General features: G+C 39.7%; 2 protein-coding genes across 6 annotated transcripts in view; one reads left to right on the top strand and one right to left on the bottom strand.

The window, feature by feature from the left end:
• Positions 1–6,770: 6,770 nt before the first annotated feature.
• The window catches only part of LOC149168803 (uncharacterized), a 298,803-nt gene continuing 287,679 nt past the window's right edge, over positions 6,771–17,894 (bottom strand). For all 5 annotated transcript variants that reach the window (XM_089428420.1, XM_089428423.1, XM_089428425.1 and 2 more), the window contains 2 exons: positions 8,532–8,640; positions 6,771–7,496 (listed from right to left, as the gene is read on the bottom strand). In XM_089428420.1, coding sequence (XP_089284546.1) covers positions 7,267–7,496; positions 8,532–8,640 — 339 coding nt within the window. In that variant the 3' untranslated portion in view covers positions 6,771–7,266. The remainder of the gene's footprint in view (positions 7,497–8,531; positions 8,641–17,894) is intronic.
• LOC149168804 (uncharacterized) overlaps positions 7,392–17,894 on the top strand; it is a 126,026-nt gene continuing 115,523 nt past the window's right edge. Inside the window, exon 1 of the mRNA XM_089428426.1 lies at positions 7,392–7,505. The gene's annotated coding sequence lies outside the window, so the exon portion shown is untranslated. The remainder of the gene's footprint in view (positions 7,506–17,894) is intronic.

Raw genomic sequence — 17,894 nt, 5'->3', positions numbered from 1 at the left:
ATTTGGTACTTGAACCATAATAATGATTATGAACTTTCTCTAAACTTCCAATGCATGATCAAAATTTAAAAATGATTTACTCTCTATTAACTTCAAACGTAATAGAGAATTAACATGTACACCATATTTCGAGGATGTACCACATTAGATGGTTCGAAACATCGACCAACAATATGATAATGTGATTATTGCGAAAAACATTTGCTTAATCTGTATGTATCACAAAAATATGAAATATTTGAATATAATATATTATTAAGAAAATTATAATATAAAAATATAATTTAAAATTAATTCAATATACAAAATTAAAGAAAAAAATCACAAAACATATGTTGTACTGATAACCTTCACTGTTTCACAATATTTCAATGTGTGTTTTGTGGCATTATTGACTGACCCCAAATTCACAAAATAATAGTTCAAGTATGCATGTGAAATTCTTTTTTATTCTTCATACTGGCAGTGTTCTCATTAAATGTGAAAACGCAAAAACTGATTTTGATGTGATGCCAATAATTATAACTTAGTGTTGCTCATAATCTATTGTTATTTATAGAAGGCTGTATTTTTACCTCGAATGCTTGAAAACAATGACCCCGCTGCATGAAAGGATGCTAGAAATGAAAATCTAGGAACCATAATAAAGCGTAAGAGGCTTTCTCAAACTGAGTTCAAGTTGTATACAGTAAATGACCCAAGAGAGGGTAGTTGTTTCCAACCTTACAATATCATCTCTTCTTTATTCTGCTAGTAATATACATATATAAAAGGCTAAAATACCTAAGAGCAGGCATTCAAAATGTAAAGTGAATATTTTGTACAAGATAAATCTTAAATAGTCTTTACTACTAGTTTGCTCAAGTTACAAATATTGACAGCTTAACAGTGAACAAGAAAGGATAACTTATATCATATTCTAGCTATGTGGCTGACACATTTTTCTTGAAGCTCAATGTTGTGGCTATAATTTTTCTAGTGATTTTGGATGATCTTTTTTTGGTACATTTCTTTCCAAGTCAATTGAATGCTTCCCTCCACACTTCCTACAGGCAATCCATGACGCAAGATTTCCACTTTGAAGAAAACATGCTTGGGAAGACCCTTTTTGAATGGAGATACTGCTTGTTCAAGGAGGATCAACGTAAACCCTACACGAGGTACATGGAACAAAAAATCCCTTAAAACATTGACAAAATAAATACAAAACCACTGTAAAAAGCCATATCTCGGGATTATCACCACTGATCAAGTATTTGATTGCATGTTTGCTAGAGCTTTGAGTGGAACAATTTGTCCCATCCTAATGTTTAACTTCCAACTTACTTTTTTATTATATTATTTCTATAGTTATCAGATGAAGGCAATCGTCTTTTGTGGAAGTTGATGGAATGACCAAGTCCTTGAAAATATGGACGGGAAATGGGTTATCCTAGCATAAATCCATTTCAACCGCAATCTATTAAGTGACGAGATAGATCAGAACCCTCAAGTGCATAATGATCCATGGTCAAGATTGATTTATGCTATCTTAGTTGATTGATTATTTTATCTGGTCTAGCTTCTTTTTTTTTGGTACATCATGTAACCAACAAATAACCAATAAATAACTAGCACATGAATTATGGAAACTCAACCATAATATCACCAGCATAATCACTACAAATTGCATGAATCGCAATAGAAGAATAGCTCTTATTAATATATGAAAATACCAACCAAGTCAGGGACTTCCATGTACCACCCAACCATAGAATGAGCTTAACCAAATCTCTCTTTCAGCCAATATCCCCCATGCCATATTCCAAGCATGAATGTGGGAACTCATGGAATAAACCAAACAAAACCAAATAAGGGCTTCAAGAGGCCAAACCACCTCAATCCTCAACCAATGATTCCACCTTACGACCAAACATCACTAATACCAACCAGATCGGTCTCTATCCAAGTTGTCGAGGTCTTTAAGAATTAGTCACTCAACCCATAGCCTTCCAGGACTCCAAAGCGTTTGTCCAACCCAACTCCAGGGATTAGTAACTCAACGCAGCAAGAGCTCAAGAGTGTTTGTCCCAACCTAGGCTCCAAAGCTAGTAACTCAATCCAAGTTGTTCCAGGGCTTCCAAAACATTTGTTCCAACCCACAACCATAAGAAATTATGAATATTAACTAGAAAACAATCAAATGGGAAAACCCACAACACCATGGCTATCCAAGAAATGGAAAGCCAAGGCTAAAACCATTGTCAATCCAGTCAATCGTCCATGCTAATGACATCACATAACCAAATAATCACTTGCATACACCATGTATCCATAAATCAACAAGGAAAACACACATGCACCCTGTTACCTGCAAAGCAAGCGAGTTGTACTTGTTGATTCAAATGTTCCCTTACGCTTTCTTGCTTTCTTTTGTCTTCTTTCTCCAAATCCAAGTGAATACTATAGTGCTCCAAGCATGCTCCAAGAATTTTCTATGTGTGTAAGAGTATGAGAGGGTGAGAGAATAGAAGAGAATTTCAAGCTAAAACTGGCAAAAAGTTGTGAACTGATCCTCATAAGCGTTTTTATCATTGAGGCCTCAATTTTTTTTCCTTAATTTTCCTTCAATTTCCCTCTCTTGAAAATCTGTAACCTTCCATGTCCCTTTTCTCTTATTTTAAATTATTTTCATAAATACATGCCAATTAATGCCTCTTTGTCTTTGCCAATTTCCATAGCCATTTATTATTCACCACTGATCCTCATCACTATGTTTTTTCGCAGCATTCAGCTTGGAATACGTCTCCCATGACCTTGGTCTCATTTTTATTTATTTACATAGGAAATCAACAAGGGACTATTACAAAGTTCAAATATTTTAATATGGTTGAATCACTGTAACACAAAAATCAATGCACATCGTGAATAACTTTTTTGTGCTTACATTGAAATCAATGTACACTATTAATCTAATTACTTTGAAATTAATGTATATCATATGTCTAGTTACATAAAATAAAAATCAACATCTACATTGAAATCAATGCATTTAATGCAAGGAATAAAATATAATTAGAAATCAACATCTACACTGAAATCAATGTATCTAATGCAAGCAATCAAATAAGATTAGAAATCAACGTTTACATTGAAATCAATACATCTACTGCAAACAATCAATTAGGATTAGAAGTCAACAACAACCTTAAATTCAATGCATCCAATGCAATCAATCAAACAAGATTAGAAATCAACATTTATACTAAAACCAATGCAACTATTTAAGTGAAAAACCAAAATATTCATGGCTTTCTAAATACAACTTCTTTTACCTTTTGTAAATGCCTTACTTCTTCTTCCTTTATAGTTAATAATGTTCAATATTACATAATACTATATAATATTTGTATTTGTCATTGTGTATCTCTTTCTTCTTCCCTCTCTTCCTCCCCCCCCACACCCCCCCACGCCCCCCACTTTTATGTCTATCTCCCTCCCTCTCTCCCCCATCTCTCTCCTTCTACTGCACTTCTCCCTCCCTCTCTTTTTCTCTCTCTTCTTCCTTCTCCCCCCCCTTTGCCATATATATATATATATATATATATCTCCCTCCATCTCTCTATCTCAACCCCCTAAACACACAATCTCTCTCTCCTGAGTTTATATATCTCTCCCTCCTCCATCTATATCTCTTTCTATCTCCCTCGATCACTCCTTGTTTGTCTCTCCATCTCAACCCCAAAACACACATAATCTCTCTCTCTCTCTCTCTCTCTCTCTCTCTCTCTCATCTTCCGTCCCCCTCTCCTTCTCTCTCCCTTTCTCTCCCCCCCATCACTTTATCTCTCTCTCTATGCCCTCCAACTCTCTCACTATCTCTCTCTCTTTCTCCCCCCTCCATCTCTCTCTACCCCTTCTTTCGCTCTCACACTCTTTCCATCTCTCCATTGTCATTCCCCCTCTCGCTCTACTTTTATCTCTCTGTCATTATTCTTCCCTCCCTCGCTCTCCCCCTCCAACTCCATCTCTCTTTCCATCCCTCTCTCCTCTCTCTCTTCTCCTTCTCTCCCCTCTCACTCTCCTCTCCTCTTCTCTCTCCCTCACTCTCTCTCCCCTTTTCTCCCACCTCTCTTTGTCCTCCCGTCCCCCACATCTCTCTCTTTCTTTCTCCCCTCCAACTCTATCACTCTCTCCTTATCTCTCTCCCCCTTTCTCTATGTGTCTTCCTCTCTATTTTCCTCCTCTCCTCTCTCCCACACTCTCTCTCCATTTCTCCATTGCCACTCTCTTTTTCTCTCCACCTCTATCTATCTGTGGCTTTGTTCTTCCCTCCCTCTCTCTTCCCCTCCAACTCCCTCTATCTCTCGCTCCCTCTCTCATTCTCTCACTCCCCTCCTCTCTCTCTTCCTTCCTCTCTCCCCCCTCCCTCACTCTCTCTCTCCCCTCCATCTCTGTCATTATCTCTCTTCTTCTCTCCCCCCCTGCCCCACTCTCTCTCTCCGCCTCATTATCCCCCCATCTCTCTTTCTCTTTTTTCCTCTCTCCTCCCTCCATCCATATGATCGAGAATTATCACTCTCTCCCCCCTCCATCCATATGATCGAAAATTGTCACTCTGTGTAATCAATAACATATGTAAGGTCCAATATAATAATACTTATAATGGAGATTATACCAATAATAATATATAAAGAAATAACCTATTAAAAAAACAACGATATACTAACTTTACATTATAAACAAACCAATTTGTTCTGATCAAATTGGTAGCTCTTTGACGTACATTTTGTATTTTACATTTTAAATTACATTACATTAAATTTTACATTTTACATTTTAATTTTTGATTCTGAAATGAGTTGTGATTTTTGGGCATGCATTATTGATAAACTATGGTATTAGCCCATGATATTGTAACAAAACATATTTGCAAGTTAATACCATCAAAGTAGGGATAAATTTTCATGGTTAATAATATTGTTATATTGTAAGTTTATTATAACTATTAAGTTTTTATATACTTATTCATTAAATTTAAATATGGTTACAAAATCATTATTAATCCCTCCCAAGGCAAGTCTCTAACAATTGATTTGTTTGTTTGATCACTATTAGTTTAACATTGACCAATGCAAATTATAATGTTTAACTTTGAAAACTAAATATTTATTTTTCAATATCATTAAAATAACTATTTTTCAAACATTTGATTGAACCATAACATCAATTACTTCCCACCATAATTCAATTATTTGCATAAAAAAAGATAGGAATAAGATGTAAATAAATATATTTACTTCCACCGTTATTAATTAATTTTGTATTAACCAATGTAAGTTATAATTATTTATGCAATTGTTTGAAGAGCATATATCAATATGAATTTCATTTTTTTTTATTTCTTTTGACTTAAATTTATTATTTAATTGAGCCAATATTTAAATGTTTACATTCATTTACTGACACTACAACATCTCATACTGGACACTATAACATCTCCCTCATACTAAACCCTATATTACTTTTACCCTTTTAGATGACATATAAATGTTATATGTCTACAAATATTTACACCACTACAACATATCTCCCCATATTGGTCCTTTTTATTAAATTGATACCAATTATATAATATAACTTTTGTTGTGGTTTGTGAGATTCCAAACCATACCAACCACAAAAGTTGATGGCTTTTATCTCAAATATCCATATACTAGCCAAATACATACAAAAAAGTTCACTGACCAAGATTTCATTATGCAATACATAATGCCACAATACCGGTGGAATTCCTAGTGACATAGAAAAACCATAACTGAAACCATTAAGAGAATGCTGAAATATCATAGTGCCTAGAATAGTTGGATACACTAGAGGTGCATGATTTAGTTTGTTGCAGAACTGCGCCTCAATGTAAGCCACTTCTTCAAGTTCTTCCACTCAGATAAGAGTAACACTTGAATTAGTTATAAAAAACTATTAACATTAAAAAAAAATTAATGTTTAAAAAAATTGATGTTAAAAAATTTAAATCAAACTCATGAGAAAATGTGTATTTTAAATTTTAATTCTCTTTTAATTCAATTTAGTTTTTTTCTCTTTTAAATATTTATTTGGTACTTGAACCATAATAATGATTATGAACTTTCTCTAAACTTCACATGGATCGTCAAAACTTAAAAACGATTTACTCTCTATTAACTTCCAAGGTAACAGAGGATTAACATGTACACCATATTCAGAGGATATATCACATTAAATGGTTCGAAATATCAATAAGATAATAAGATAATCTGTATGCATCACAAAATTCTGAAATCTTTGAATATAATATATCATTAAAAAAATTATAATATAAAAATATGTTTTAAAATTAATTCAATATACAAAATTAAAGAGAAAAATCCAAAAAAAAAAAGAAGGAAGAAGGTTGGACTGATAACCTATACTGTTTCACAATCTTTCAATGTGTCTTTTGTGGCGTTATTGACTGACCCAGAATTCACAAAATAATGGAGTTGTCTATAATGTGACTTTTTGGAGATTCCGGTGACAGAATCCGGCGGAAGAAATAGAGGTTAAATCTTGATTTGTTGCAGTTAAAATGGTTTTTTAACTGCATATTTGGATTCAGCACTGTGAAAAACCCCTGGGACGCTTTGATTGTGCAGAAACTAGCGATCAAACATGTCATTCCAATAAATTTCTGCCGGATTTTGACCAAAAAAACCCACAGGAAAGGCTTCCAAAAAATCGCATTATAGACAACTGCCAAAATAATAATTCAGTATGCATGTGAAGTTCTTTTTTATTCTTCATAATGGGAGTGTTCTCATTAAATGTGAACACGCAAAAACTGATTTTGATGTGATGCCAATGATTATAAATTAATGCTGCTCATAATCAATTGTTATTTACAGAAGGCTGTATTTTTACCTCGAATGCTTGAAAACAACGGCCCCGCTGCATGAAAGGATGCTAGAAATGGAAATCTAGGAATCGTAATAAAACGTAAGAGGCTTTCTCAAACTGAGTTCAAGTTGTATACTGTAAATGACCCAAGAGAGGGTAGCTGTTTCCAACCTTACAATATCATCTCTTCTTTATTCTGCTAGTAATATACATATATAAAAGGTTAAAATACCGGAGAGCAGGCATTCAAAATATAAAGTGAATATTCTGTACAAGCTAAATCTTAAATAGTCTTTACTACTAGTTTGCTCAAGTTACAGATATTGACAGCTTAACAGTGAACAGGAAAGGAGAACTCATATCATATTCTAGCTACCTGGCCGACACATTTTTCTTAAAGCTCAATGTTGTGGCTATAATTTTTCTAGTGATTTTGGATGATCTTTTTTTGAGTACATTTCTTTCCCAAGTCAATTGCATGCTTCCCTCCAAAGTTCCTGCAGGCAATCCATGACGCAAGATTTCCACTCTGAAGAAAACAGGCTCGGGAAGACCCTTTTTGAATGCAGATACTGCTTGTGCCAGGGGAATCGACGTAAACCCTACACCAGGTACATGGAACAAATAATCCTTTAAAACATTGACAAAATAAATACAAACTACTGAAAAAAGCCATATCTCGGGACTATCACCACTGATCAAATATTTGATTGCATATTTGCTAGAGCTTCGAGTGGAACAATTTGTCCCGTCCTAATGTTTAACTTCAGCTTACTTTTTTATTATATTGTTTCTACAGTTATCAGATGAAGGCATTCGTCTTTTGTGGAAGTTGATAGAATGACCCCGTCCCTGAAAATATGGACGGGAAATGGGTTATCCTAGCATAAATCCATTTCAACCGCGATCTATTAGCATAAATCCATTTCAACCGCGATCTATTAAGCGACCAGACAGATCAAAACCCTCAAGTGCATAATGATCCATGGTCAAGATTGATCTATGCTATCCTAGTTGATTGATTATTTTATCTGGCCTATTTTTTTTGGAGATATATATATATATATATATATATATATATATAGACAGACAAACCTAGTTTTACACAAAGACAGGGGATTACCCCCACCTAGGATGTAGAGCACCTTGCTTCTCGCAGCACAAAACAGCCACCTTTAAGCCTGTCAAAATAACTTACCTGACGCAAGCCATTACTCTGACGAATGATATCAAACCCTTTGAATTTGTCATGGGCTGGGTACAACTCATACCTTTGCATGCATATCATCATTATCTTAGTGTTACACAGACAGAGAATTGCCTCCACCCAGGATGTAGAGCACCTTGCTCTTGCAGCACAAATTCAGCCAAGCTGAAGCCTTTCAAAATAACCCACTTGACACAAGCCACTACTTTGAGGAATGATCTCAAACCCCCTTGAATTTGTCATGGGCTGGGTACAACTCGTATCTTTGCGTGTATATCATCATTGATTAATTTGAAAAATACCTATGATTTCTTCGCATTTTGAAGAGCAATGAATATCCACCAATTTAAGACGTGTTCCTCCTTCATAGCGCATCTTTTTTTCTATGAATTTCAAGTTGAGAAAAGATATATGCTTGTAGAAACATTACCTAGAGTATCATCTGCTGTTGCATAGTCATAATCAAGCACTTGAATCATGAGATATTCCTTTTCTAGCCGTTGTAAGGGAAATGTTGAGAACACAATAGTTGGTAAATCCTGCACAGAATTAGGAATTAGCAACTAAACTTTGATAATACAATTGGAAATCACTGTAAAAGAAGAAAACGACCCTGTTCAGCATATATGCCTAGAGAAGATGCTATCCCAAACCATGCATATGCAGTGGACAAACTCTGTTCACACAAATCAATTAACTCAACATCTGCTATGAACATAACTCAAAATAAGAGAATCTAAGTGGGAGAAACAAATACTGAAACACAACGCAGCAAAGTTGTTGGACACTAATTTGAGCTAATCAGCCCACATCTAGAATAGATTTCATCCATGGCTGTAATTTCATATACAGGATAGATGCAATTGCAAATTCATTTCTTATTTCACGTTGGAATGGTACACTGTTAAACTCTACAAGATCTATCCATCCAGCTGGAAAGATATTCTGTCAAGACTCCAGATGCAACGTCCTCCAATTGGGAACGGGATTCCAAAACCAATTAATGAAAAGCTGTCGAAGTACTACAAATAGAAATATGGTATTCACATATGATGCAATCTATACCACTAAGCATCAGTGGGAAGAAGCCCAAACAGATGTGGTTTGCATAGCTGAACTTGATGGGGGCATTGTTAAAACTTAATAGTGAGTTTTCCCTAGGCAGATTCATTGTTAGGTTTTAACACATTTGTGAGTACATTTGCTGAATAGAGGGAACTTCTTTAGAGTTCATCTTGATTGATTCGGCATCGACAGTTCATGAATACATTAGCAGTGGATTTGGCATCAAAGGCTCATGGATACATTAGGAATGGATTTGGCATTGATGGTTCATGAGTAACTTGGCCAGGTACCTTTATTTTCAAAGATGTTTCAGATCAATTTTTCTCAGAGAACAGTGGACACCTGGGGACCATTTTCAGTACCTCAGTTCAGAGTGCAGCATGATTTCCAGGCAGGCAGGTGCCAGGGATTCCTTGGCACATGCATGAACAGGTTACAACTCCAAAAGGGTAGAAATCAGACTTTCAAGATTTCACAAGCTTGAAAAATTTCTAGTTTTACAAATTTCATCCATCTTTAAATCTTATCACATATTCACATACCTCTCATGATGATGAGCTTTGGTCAAACTTAGGTCAAAATTACGGTTTCTGTATTTGCAAAATAATCACACTCTAGATAACCCTCTCTTGGGTACAACATGGAAATGAAATTTCGTGGTGATCTGAAATCATGAAGTATTAGGTCAAAATTAGGGTTTATGCCTTTGAGATTTGGCCATATTTTTAAATACCCTTTATTGTAATGTACCCAATGTTGATTTCTGTAGCTGTGGAAGGTCTTCTAGCCTTGTGACTTACCTAACAACTTGTTTTGCCTCTTTAAGAGCTTTGCATGCGGCATGCATGTGAGTTGCATACGACATGTAGAATGTAGAGTTGCATGCATGTGGATGAGTTACATGTGGCATGCATGAGATATGCAAGCTAAATTTATGACTAGTACTTGAGTAGTAAAATTATTGTTACCCATCACTAGTGGGTGACCCCTTTAGGAGAAATTTTCTCCTAGATTTGTTTTCAGCCGGCAGCCAACAACCCCTTGCAGCCACTAGATAGCTCGATGTGCCATTATTCTCTGCCACCTAAGCTAGCCATTGTGCCCTTGCTCATCTGTTATGATCGTATGTTTGAAGGTGGGCCTTCCAACCTCGAAGGTATGACTTTTCATTATGTAATTGGGTGCTTATGCTTGCTTTCCTTGGGCACACTTGGACATGGATTAGTGGGGGGATTTGGCGGAAAGAACGGGTTTTGATTGTACTCTTGTTCCCTTACCTCAACTCGGGGGCTAAATGTAATATCCCAAATTGAAATTTATAGCGAATAACAAAGACATGAAAAGGGAAGCAGCAACAATAAACAAATTCCCATGCACATCAAAATACACAAGAAATTAAGCCAAACAACTGAGCTATTTTATTAATATAGAAATTTGAGTACATAAATGGCAAGGAATGATAGGAACTTGGGCCCACTATGCAAGCTAGGCAAACCCCCGGTGAAATCTCGTTGTTCCAACCACTGAAATGACTCCAAATTGATAATGCGCACTACCCAGAAGCTACAAGCTGCCAAGTGGAAATGGGCATTCTGTTCAAAAGAATGCTTGGAATGCTCTAAAATTGCAGCCACAGGCTCCACTCCTCATACCCAAAAAGGGTTTGGCCCAATTCCAAGCCAAAACTGAAATCACAAAGTGATGCGAAATTTTCAACCAACCAGCAATATGCCCTGCTATAAGAATGTGGGTTTCTAGCCCAAATATTGCCTAGAAAATTCTGTAAAATTAACCCCGAACTCCTCTCAATAAACCCACAAAAACCTAGAAAGGGTGTGGGCTGAATCCACCGACCCCGGGTGACCCGAAACAAGTGGGAATTGCCCAATTTGGCCAGAAAACGCCCCACAGTTTTGATACTACTGAATTATGCCCAAATCTACCATGGGAAATTTCTCCCAGCTTCGGCTAAATTCTTCACTGAGAAATACCTCCTATCTCCAACCCTTATCTTTCCCGACTCCACTTCTCTAAACCTCTGCGCAACACTTGATCAAATAGCTTTTGTGCCCCTGCCAAAAGATAGAAAAAACAACCCAAGTAATAGCCTCCAATCCAGCTCGGCGAATCACTATCCAAACTCTGGTCTAACAATAAGAAAATTCCCCGCAAAAGCCTGGAGCCTCTAACCACACTTGCTCCCACAATGTGCTCCACGAAAATGCCTCTACGCCTAAGAAATGCACATTGCTAAATAAAATCCTGCAATGATGTCCAATGGAAGCTCTGAATTGAGCTCCCCAAATTGCCTCACTAGGGAGACACTCGAAGTTATCCGAAATGAAGGTGAAATTCTTGCTTTGGAATTTCCTTGTGCTGAACAACATGGGTTATCTTGGCTAAGCAACTCAAGAGAACTACGGTGAATTGTAAAAGGACCAAAGATATCCAAATGAAAGTCTCCATGCTCTATTTATAATTGTTGGTCCTCTCCTCCTTGGTGGCCCCCGCTCTCCACTAGTTCGCACCCTTTCTCTTTCTCTCTCCTCCAAAAAGTGCGAATTGCTCCATTGGGTCGTATTTCCTTCTCTTCTGGCCCCCACAATCCACTAGAAATGTAATTCTCCATTTCTCCTAAGTGTGATATGCCAAAAATGTCTCCAATGCCCAAATTACAAAATTGTGCTATGCTTAGCACCTCTCCAATAAACTCCATTAATCCCCTCCACTGAAAAATCTAAATTGGTGATATTACAGTCCTCCCCACCAAAAATTGCTTGTCCTCAAGCAATGCCGAAACAAGCGCCCTCTCTAACTGCGTATCCCCACTGTCACTACAAGCTATACCAGGGTCCCAAATGTGCCACTAGATCATCCCTCTGATCTTTGCACTATCTTGTCATGAAGGACTACCTCAATACCAGGATCCCAAGCCATCTTTATCAATGTGAAGCACCCATTGCTCCACTCACTATCTTGCCAGGTATAGGCATCAGAAGCCCTCTGCCTACTGCTAATAAGTAGAGCATCCTAATAATGTAAAACTTTGTCTAACTCCCCATGAAGCTACCCTATCGAGTAGTCCATCTCATGCACTTTAACAATAAGCCCTTGAAGATACAACCTATCCCCTGTGGAGATGAATACTCACCCGCATGAGCTTCCCCTGATCTCCTCTTACTGGTCATCTTGCCGTCCTAGTGAAGTCCCCCATACCAGCAGCAAATCACTAAACCCCAATGGAATATCTGAATGATCTTCCCCTGTGGGAACCAACTCATCCTTAAGGGTAGCTGAACTGATAAGTCCTTTTATGCCCGGATCTCATGCTAGTCTAAAAAGGGTGCCATCATGTTGTCACTACGCCACTCTGACAATGACAGACTGCCCATCGTGTGCACACTGTATCCTCCTCTCTTGAAACCCGATAGTGAAATATTAGTGAAAGCCAAGCTCTTCCAACCCAGGCACCCCCATGACGTCAATATCTGCCCATCCACCACTAATCCTGATCTTGAGCAGCGACAGGAAAAATTTGCCTCGCCATACAATGGAGGCCTCAACGATCCCCCATGTGTCAACCCCAAAGTGAGCTAGATCACCCTTTGCCCTGATCCTGCTCATCACGAAATGGAGTGACTTGTTAACCAACTAAATCCCTGGATCCCATAACTAGATCTGCTGCGGCATAGTTCTGACGACTACTGGAATCCTCCTGTCCCACATTTTTTCTCCCTGCATGCAATCAATATATAGACTCCACATATCATGGATCAAACTGGTGCATGCAAAACTGCCCTTTGCATGCCATACCACTCCGTGAGCTTTGTTATCCTGTCTCTCGAAAGTGCATCCCGATATTGCCTGGAGTCTAGAAATCTACCTGTAGACGAGGTCTACCATCCATTGCATCTCATGCTCATATAATGCCTCAGACTGTCTCGCTGAAAGTGCATCATGCAGCTCCCTTGCAATCATCTCCCCAAGTGTGAGCCCAAGGGTGGAACATATGCTACCTCGGCAGCAAACCACGCCATCCCTAAGCCTGTATTCATTAGCTCGTGCACCCACCAAATGTCTCAACTGGAGAGTCTCTCACCTAGCCATGACATACTATGTCTCACCCAATTGCCTAGGGTGGGCCTCCCATGTCCTGCTGCCTATACTAAGAGCATCAAGGGGCAACAACCAAACACTCTTCGACTGTAAGCAACACTGGAGAGTGATGGGTGGGTAGGTACCTAAGGGTATGATTAAGAGTTTGCAGGGATACTGAAGAGTAATCTTAGGGATATCCCTCTCTTTGCCTTAGATCTGTTGATAACCCAATCGAAGACCTGTCTCCATTGAACATGGCGTCCCCAGATGTTCAACAACATCCTCAGCGATCCTAGGTGAGTTGCAACTAATGGTATGCCTAATGTCCCTATCCATAAGTCTCCTTGGAGGCAACGCTCCAAGAGCCCGCTGTGCCGCACCATATGCCACTACATACCACCAAGTATCCCTGTACTCCTCGACATGCCACTGTACATCACAACCTATCCCTGTACACCACTGGATTCTCCTGCCTACTACTATATCACCCTGAACCATCAGGTGTCCCATATGCACCAATGCATCCATCACTCCACTAACAACCCCAATGTGGTGTGAGTCACTCCCCCTACTCCATGGTGTAAATCCATGCATCGTGGCACACCGCCATGCACCTCCTTGCTCATCTACAAACCATTCCTCAACGTTGTATGCTCCTATACACCACTGGATGCCGTGGTCTAAAGTTGAGACAGTACGTGTTGGCTTGCACCCTACGGGTATCACCACCTCCACTGTCGCATCACCATACCCTTTTATGCATGGACCTCGCTCCCAAATCCTCCCTAAGAGACATCAGAGGTGAATCACACTGTGTACAAATGTTGATGCCACCACTGTGCTGCTCCATCGTGACCATTGTGCCCCACATAACTGGGGAGAACCCTCAGCCCCATATAAGGCACTGTTTGGTGGCCTGCCAATGCCACCTACTTCGACAAACTCTTGCCAGAGTGTGTTGATCATCCTGTTATCCCATGTACAACCAACACACCAGAACTCGTGGAATTTACCTACTCCCTTACCAATCCAACCCGTCACTAATGTTGTTGGAGATCTAAAAGTGTGTTGACTCTCGGTCACTGGATCCATCACACTGATAATACTTTCATCAACCAAGCCCACGCTGTGGCGAGGAATCCCACTTGGATCCCAACAACAGTTTGGTCCTCGGACTCCTATAGTTATCCACGACCCCTGTTGGACTATACTCCTAGTCATGGATACACACGACACCTAGCTGACTCCACCAAATACCCACTCAATATCTCCCGCCATCCAACCCCAAGAGAGGGATCGAATGCACGAACTCCCATACAAAAAAAAACTCCCACCTATGAACGCTGCGCCCTATGCAACTCACGTCGCCTCATCTTACAATCTTGATCAACACATGGGATCTATGTAGGTAACTCTATCTCTCTCTCTCCAATGTGCAGGGGTAACTTAACAGTGATATCAACCCCACCTATGTATACTTGAAGAGGGCTACTTCGACACTCCAATATGTACTCCACTAGTTGTGGGTGGCTAACATCTGTAAACTCGAGCACAACCTTGGGTACCTTTGTGCCTATCGGCACCTCATAAAATAGTTGTGGGTTGCTATCACCTGACAACTCAGACACGACCCTAGACACCTCATCAAGTAGTTGTGGGTTGCTATCACCTGACAACTTGGACACGACCCTGGACACCTCATCAGTGGATACCACATTAATAGATGGCCCTACTGGTGTATGCTCTACGTTCCTTGCCAAGGTGTCAGTGGGAGCTATTGAAAGGATCTCCAACAATGGTGACTCCTGTGTCACTAGGTAGATCTACATGCTCCTCATAATCCTGTGTCTCCCTTGCCTCATGCTCAACCTCCTCCTCAGGCTCCTGATATCTAAAGCCAGGTCTCCACTAGCAGAAGCACCACCTAGTCTCACCCTCTAACTACCCCTGTCTTGTCCACTCCTTTTGAGGAGGTCTGATGCCCTTATTCTGTCGACTTTCCCCACTGTAATATCCAGAATGGGAAATTATGGGTATTTTACTGAAATGCCTCTTGAACAAAAATTCCACAACCAAATTCTCATAAATTTAATAGAACATTTCCATGTAAAATAAAGCAATCAACACGCGGCAAACAATTACACAATAAATTGGAAACAATCTCAGCTTTATTATTATATATAAACTATGGTTTTACATGCTGAAACAACATAATAGCTGATATAGCTGAGATAGAAATGGCCTCAAGGATCTGCTCCAATGTTGCACGTCCCCTTCACCAAAACAAACTGAGCTGCCACTGCTAAGTCATCCTGTGAATTCTGGATGAATTCACCAAGGGGAGATGGGTGCTCGCCCGATCTCACTGAACCACCCGAGGGTTTCCATCCTGGGGCTACTGCTGAAGTAGAGAACTAGGTTCTCAACCTCTCATATAAGAGGAAATATCAAATCCATGATGTCCCCCTAATGGCCTCCTCCTCTTTTTATAAATCTGATGGACCCCTCTAGAACCTCCTATTTTATTATTATTTTAATCATGGAGCACTTTTCCTCTTTTATTTCAATTAAAATATTCTTTTTAATGTGGGAAAATGGTAAAATGGCCACCATGCCCCCTTAGGCCACTGAAACTCACTTCTAACCATCCCATCCTGTAGATCTCGTTCCAGTTCCAACGAGTTATTACACTAAGGTGTTTTGCCAAGTATTCGTCCCGAAATGCCACCTTAAGTGTAATTAATTGAGTCAGGCCCATTAATAACTTTGTTTTTTGAAAGTTGTCGGAATGCAACGGAACGAAAGGCAAACTGAACGGATGATGGAATATACCAAGTGAATGCCATCGGACCTCATAAAAACTCCTCAAAACCCCTCCAAAAACCCCTGGCCCACTGATGACGCTAACTGACACTTGTGACTTGTCTGCCCCCAACTCTGAAAGTCCATCCTAACCATGCCATAAGGAACACCAAAAAAGGAACATCACAAATCCTCCCTCCCCAAGATTGCTTTCCCTCAAGCAACCCAAACCTGTGGACCAGTCTGGTGGCCCAATGCAACTGAGACCCAATGCCCAGATCCCACACAAACCACTGGGTGACGCCATGTCTTTGTGTCAAGCCACCATGAACGGGACCCTCAATGCCCAGATCCCAGATCAATTTCTGACTAAATCGATCATCAACAAATCCCCTTGGATCCCAACGCCACCAATAAAAAGCATCAAGGCTCCATGGCCCCTGCTGTGCTATAGCTCTGGCTGTGAATGTTGCCCCATCAACTGCGTACCAACTCATTACCTCTCTCTAGTCCAACCCCTGACTCAATACAATGCCAATCCCACTCTCCTAATGTTGGGATGGAAAGATGAAGCGCTGTCGACCTGTGCCTCATTGCCAACTGGGGTATGTAGTACCCGACATGTCTAAGGGTCCCCGCTCTACTACACTCCTGACTAAGAATATCACACCATCAATAGGAGACCAACTCATGATCTCTCGCCAATCCAATGCATGGAAACCTGTGTAAGAAACAAGTTTGCTAGGCTAATAGGGGTCCCTGCTTAACTCAGGATGCTCTGCCTAGTCAATCAACAAGATCTGTCTAAGGAAACCTGCCCCTCTCCATAATAGGAAAAAGTGGGCAAGATGTGCTGCAAGCTTTGTCTATGTACTCTTGGAGAGGGTTGCGGCTTGGAAATACTGCAACTCTACTCGCTGCGACTGGACCTATCTGCACCTCATCAATGAGCAGGCCCAAAGATGGATGCACCACCATCTCCAACAGCTCCTCCCTCCCCTAATCAGAAACTCCACGCTCCTGTCGTCTACTGGCCTCCTGCAAAACTACCCTATCAGCCTCCAACATCTGCTTAGGACAAGTGCCTACAAATACTGCTCGCTGTTAGTACCTCTATCTGCTCCTCATCAATCGCTGACACCAAGGGTGGCTACTCATCCATATGATGAGCCTCATCATTGGGTAATTATATGGGCCTTATTTCACCTCCTAGTTTAGTCAAACCAACTTTTCTCACAACTTATTACATGTTTTTGATTATATTTTATTTATGAGATGAGTTAGAGTTGGATATTATGCCTAGTGGACTAATATGCATTGAATGCAGGATTGAAGGAGAAAATCAAGGAATTTTTGCAAATACTAAGGTTAAAACTCGAATGGGACAAGGGAGAGGGATTGTAGGAGGTAAATCCTCCTCATTTACTTATCCCCCATTCGAATATTCCTCCATCCATCACACCAGCTCGGAGTGCAAGAAACCAAGCCATGAGGATTAGAAGGCAGCTGAGCAAGTGAGAGACAAAGAGCTAGTTTATCTCGAGTTCGGGAGCCGAGCCTCCCTGATTTTAAGGAAGTCGTTGGGGACTTCATTTGTATAAGTAAAGAGGCCTAGAGCCTCATTAGGATTTGAATTTTTATTGTAAAACTCTAAGCTATTTTCGAGCTCCAGACTTGTGAAAGTTCTATTGATGTAATTTGTTGTTTTGGTAATAAGAATGAGTTTTGTTTTGAGCCAGCACTGAGTTAACTCAGAGGGCTGAAGCTCTTGGGTTAGGGCCCAACCCTAGCAGCCAAGGCTCCTCTTTCTTGTATATGTATGTTTAGT

The sequence above is a fragment of the Pinus tabuliformis genome, chromosome 4_2 (assembly GCF_031772625.1).
Source record: "Pinus tabuliformis cultivar Carrire ecotype Pingquan chromosome 4_2, CPIR1, whole genome shotgun sequence".
Taxonomy (NCBI): Eukaryota; Viridiplantae; Streptophyta; class Pinopsida; order Pinales; family Pinaceae; genus Pinus; species Pinus tabuliformis.
This window is presented reverse-complemented; position numbering and strand designations above follow the sequence as displayed.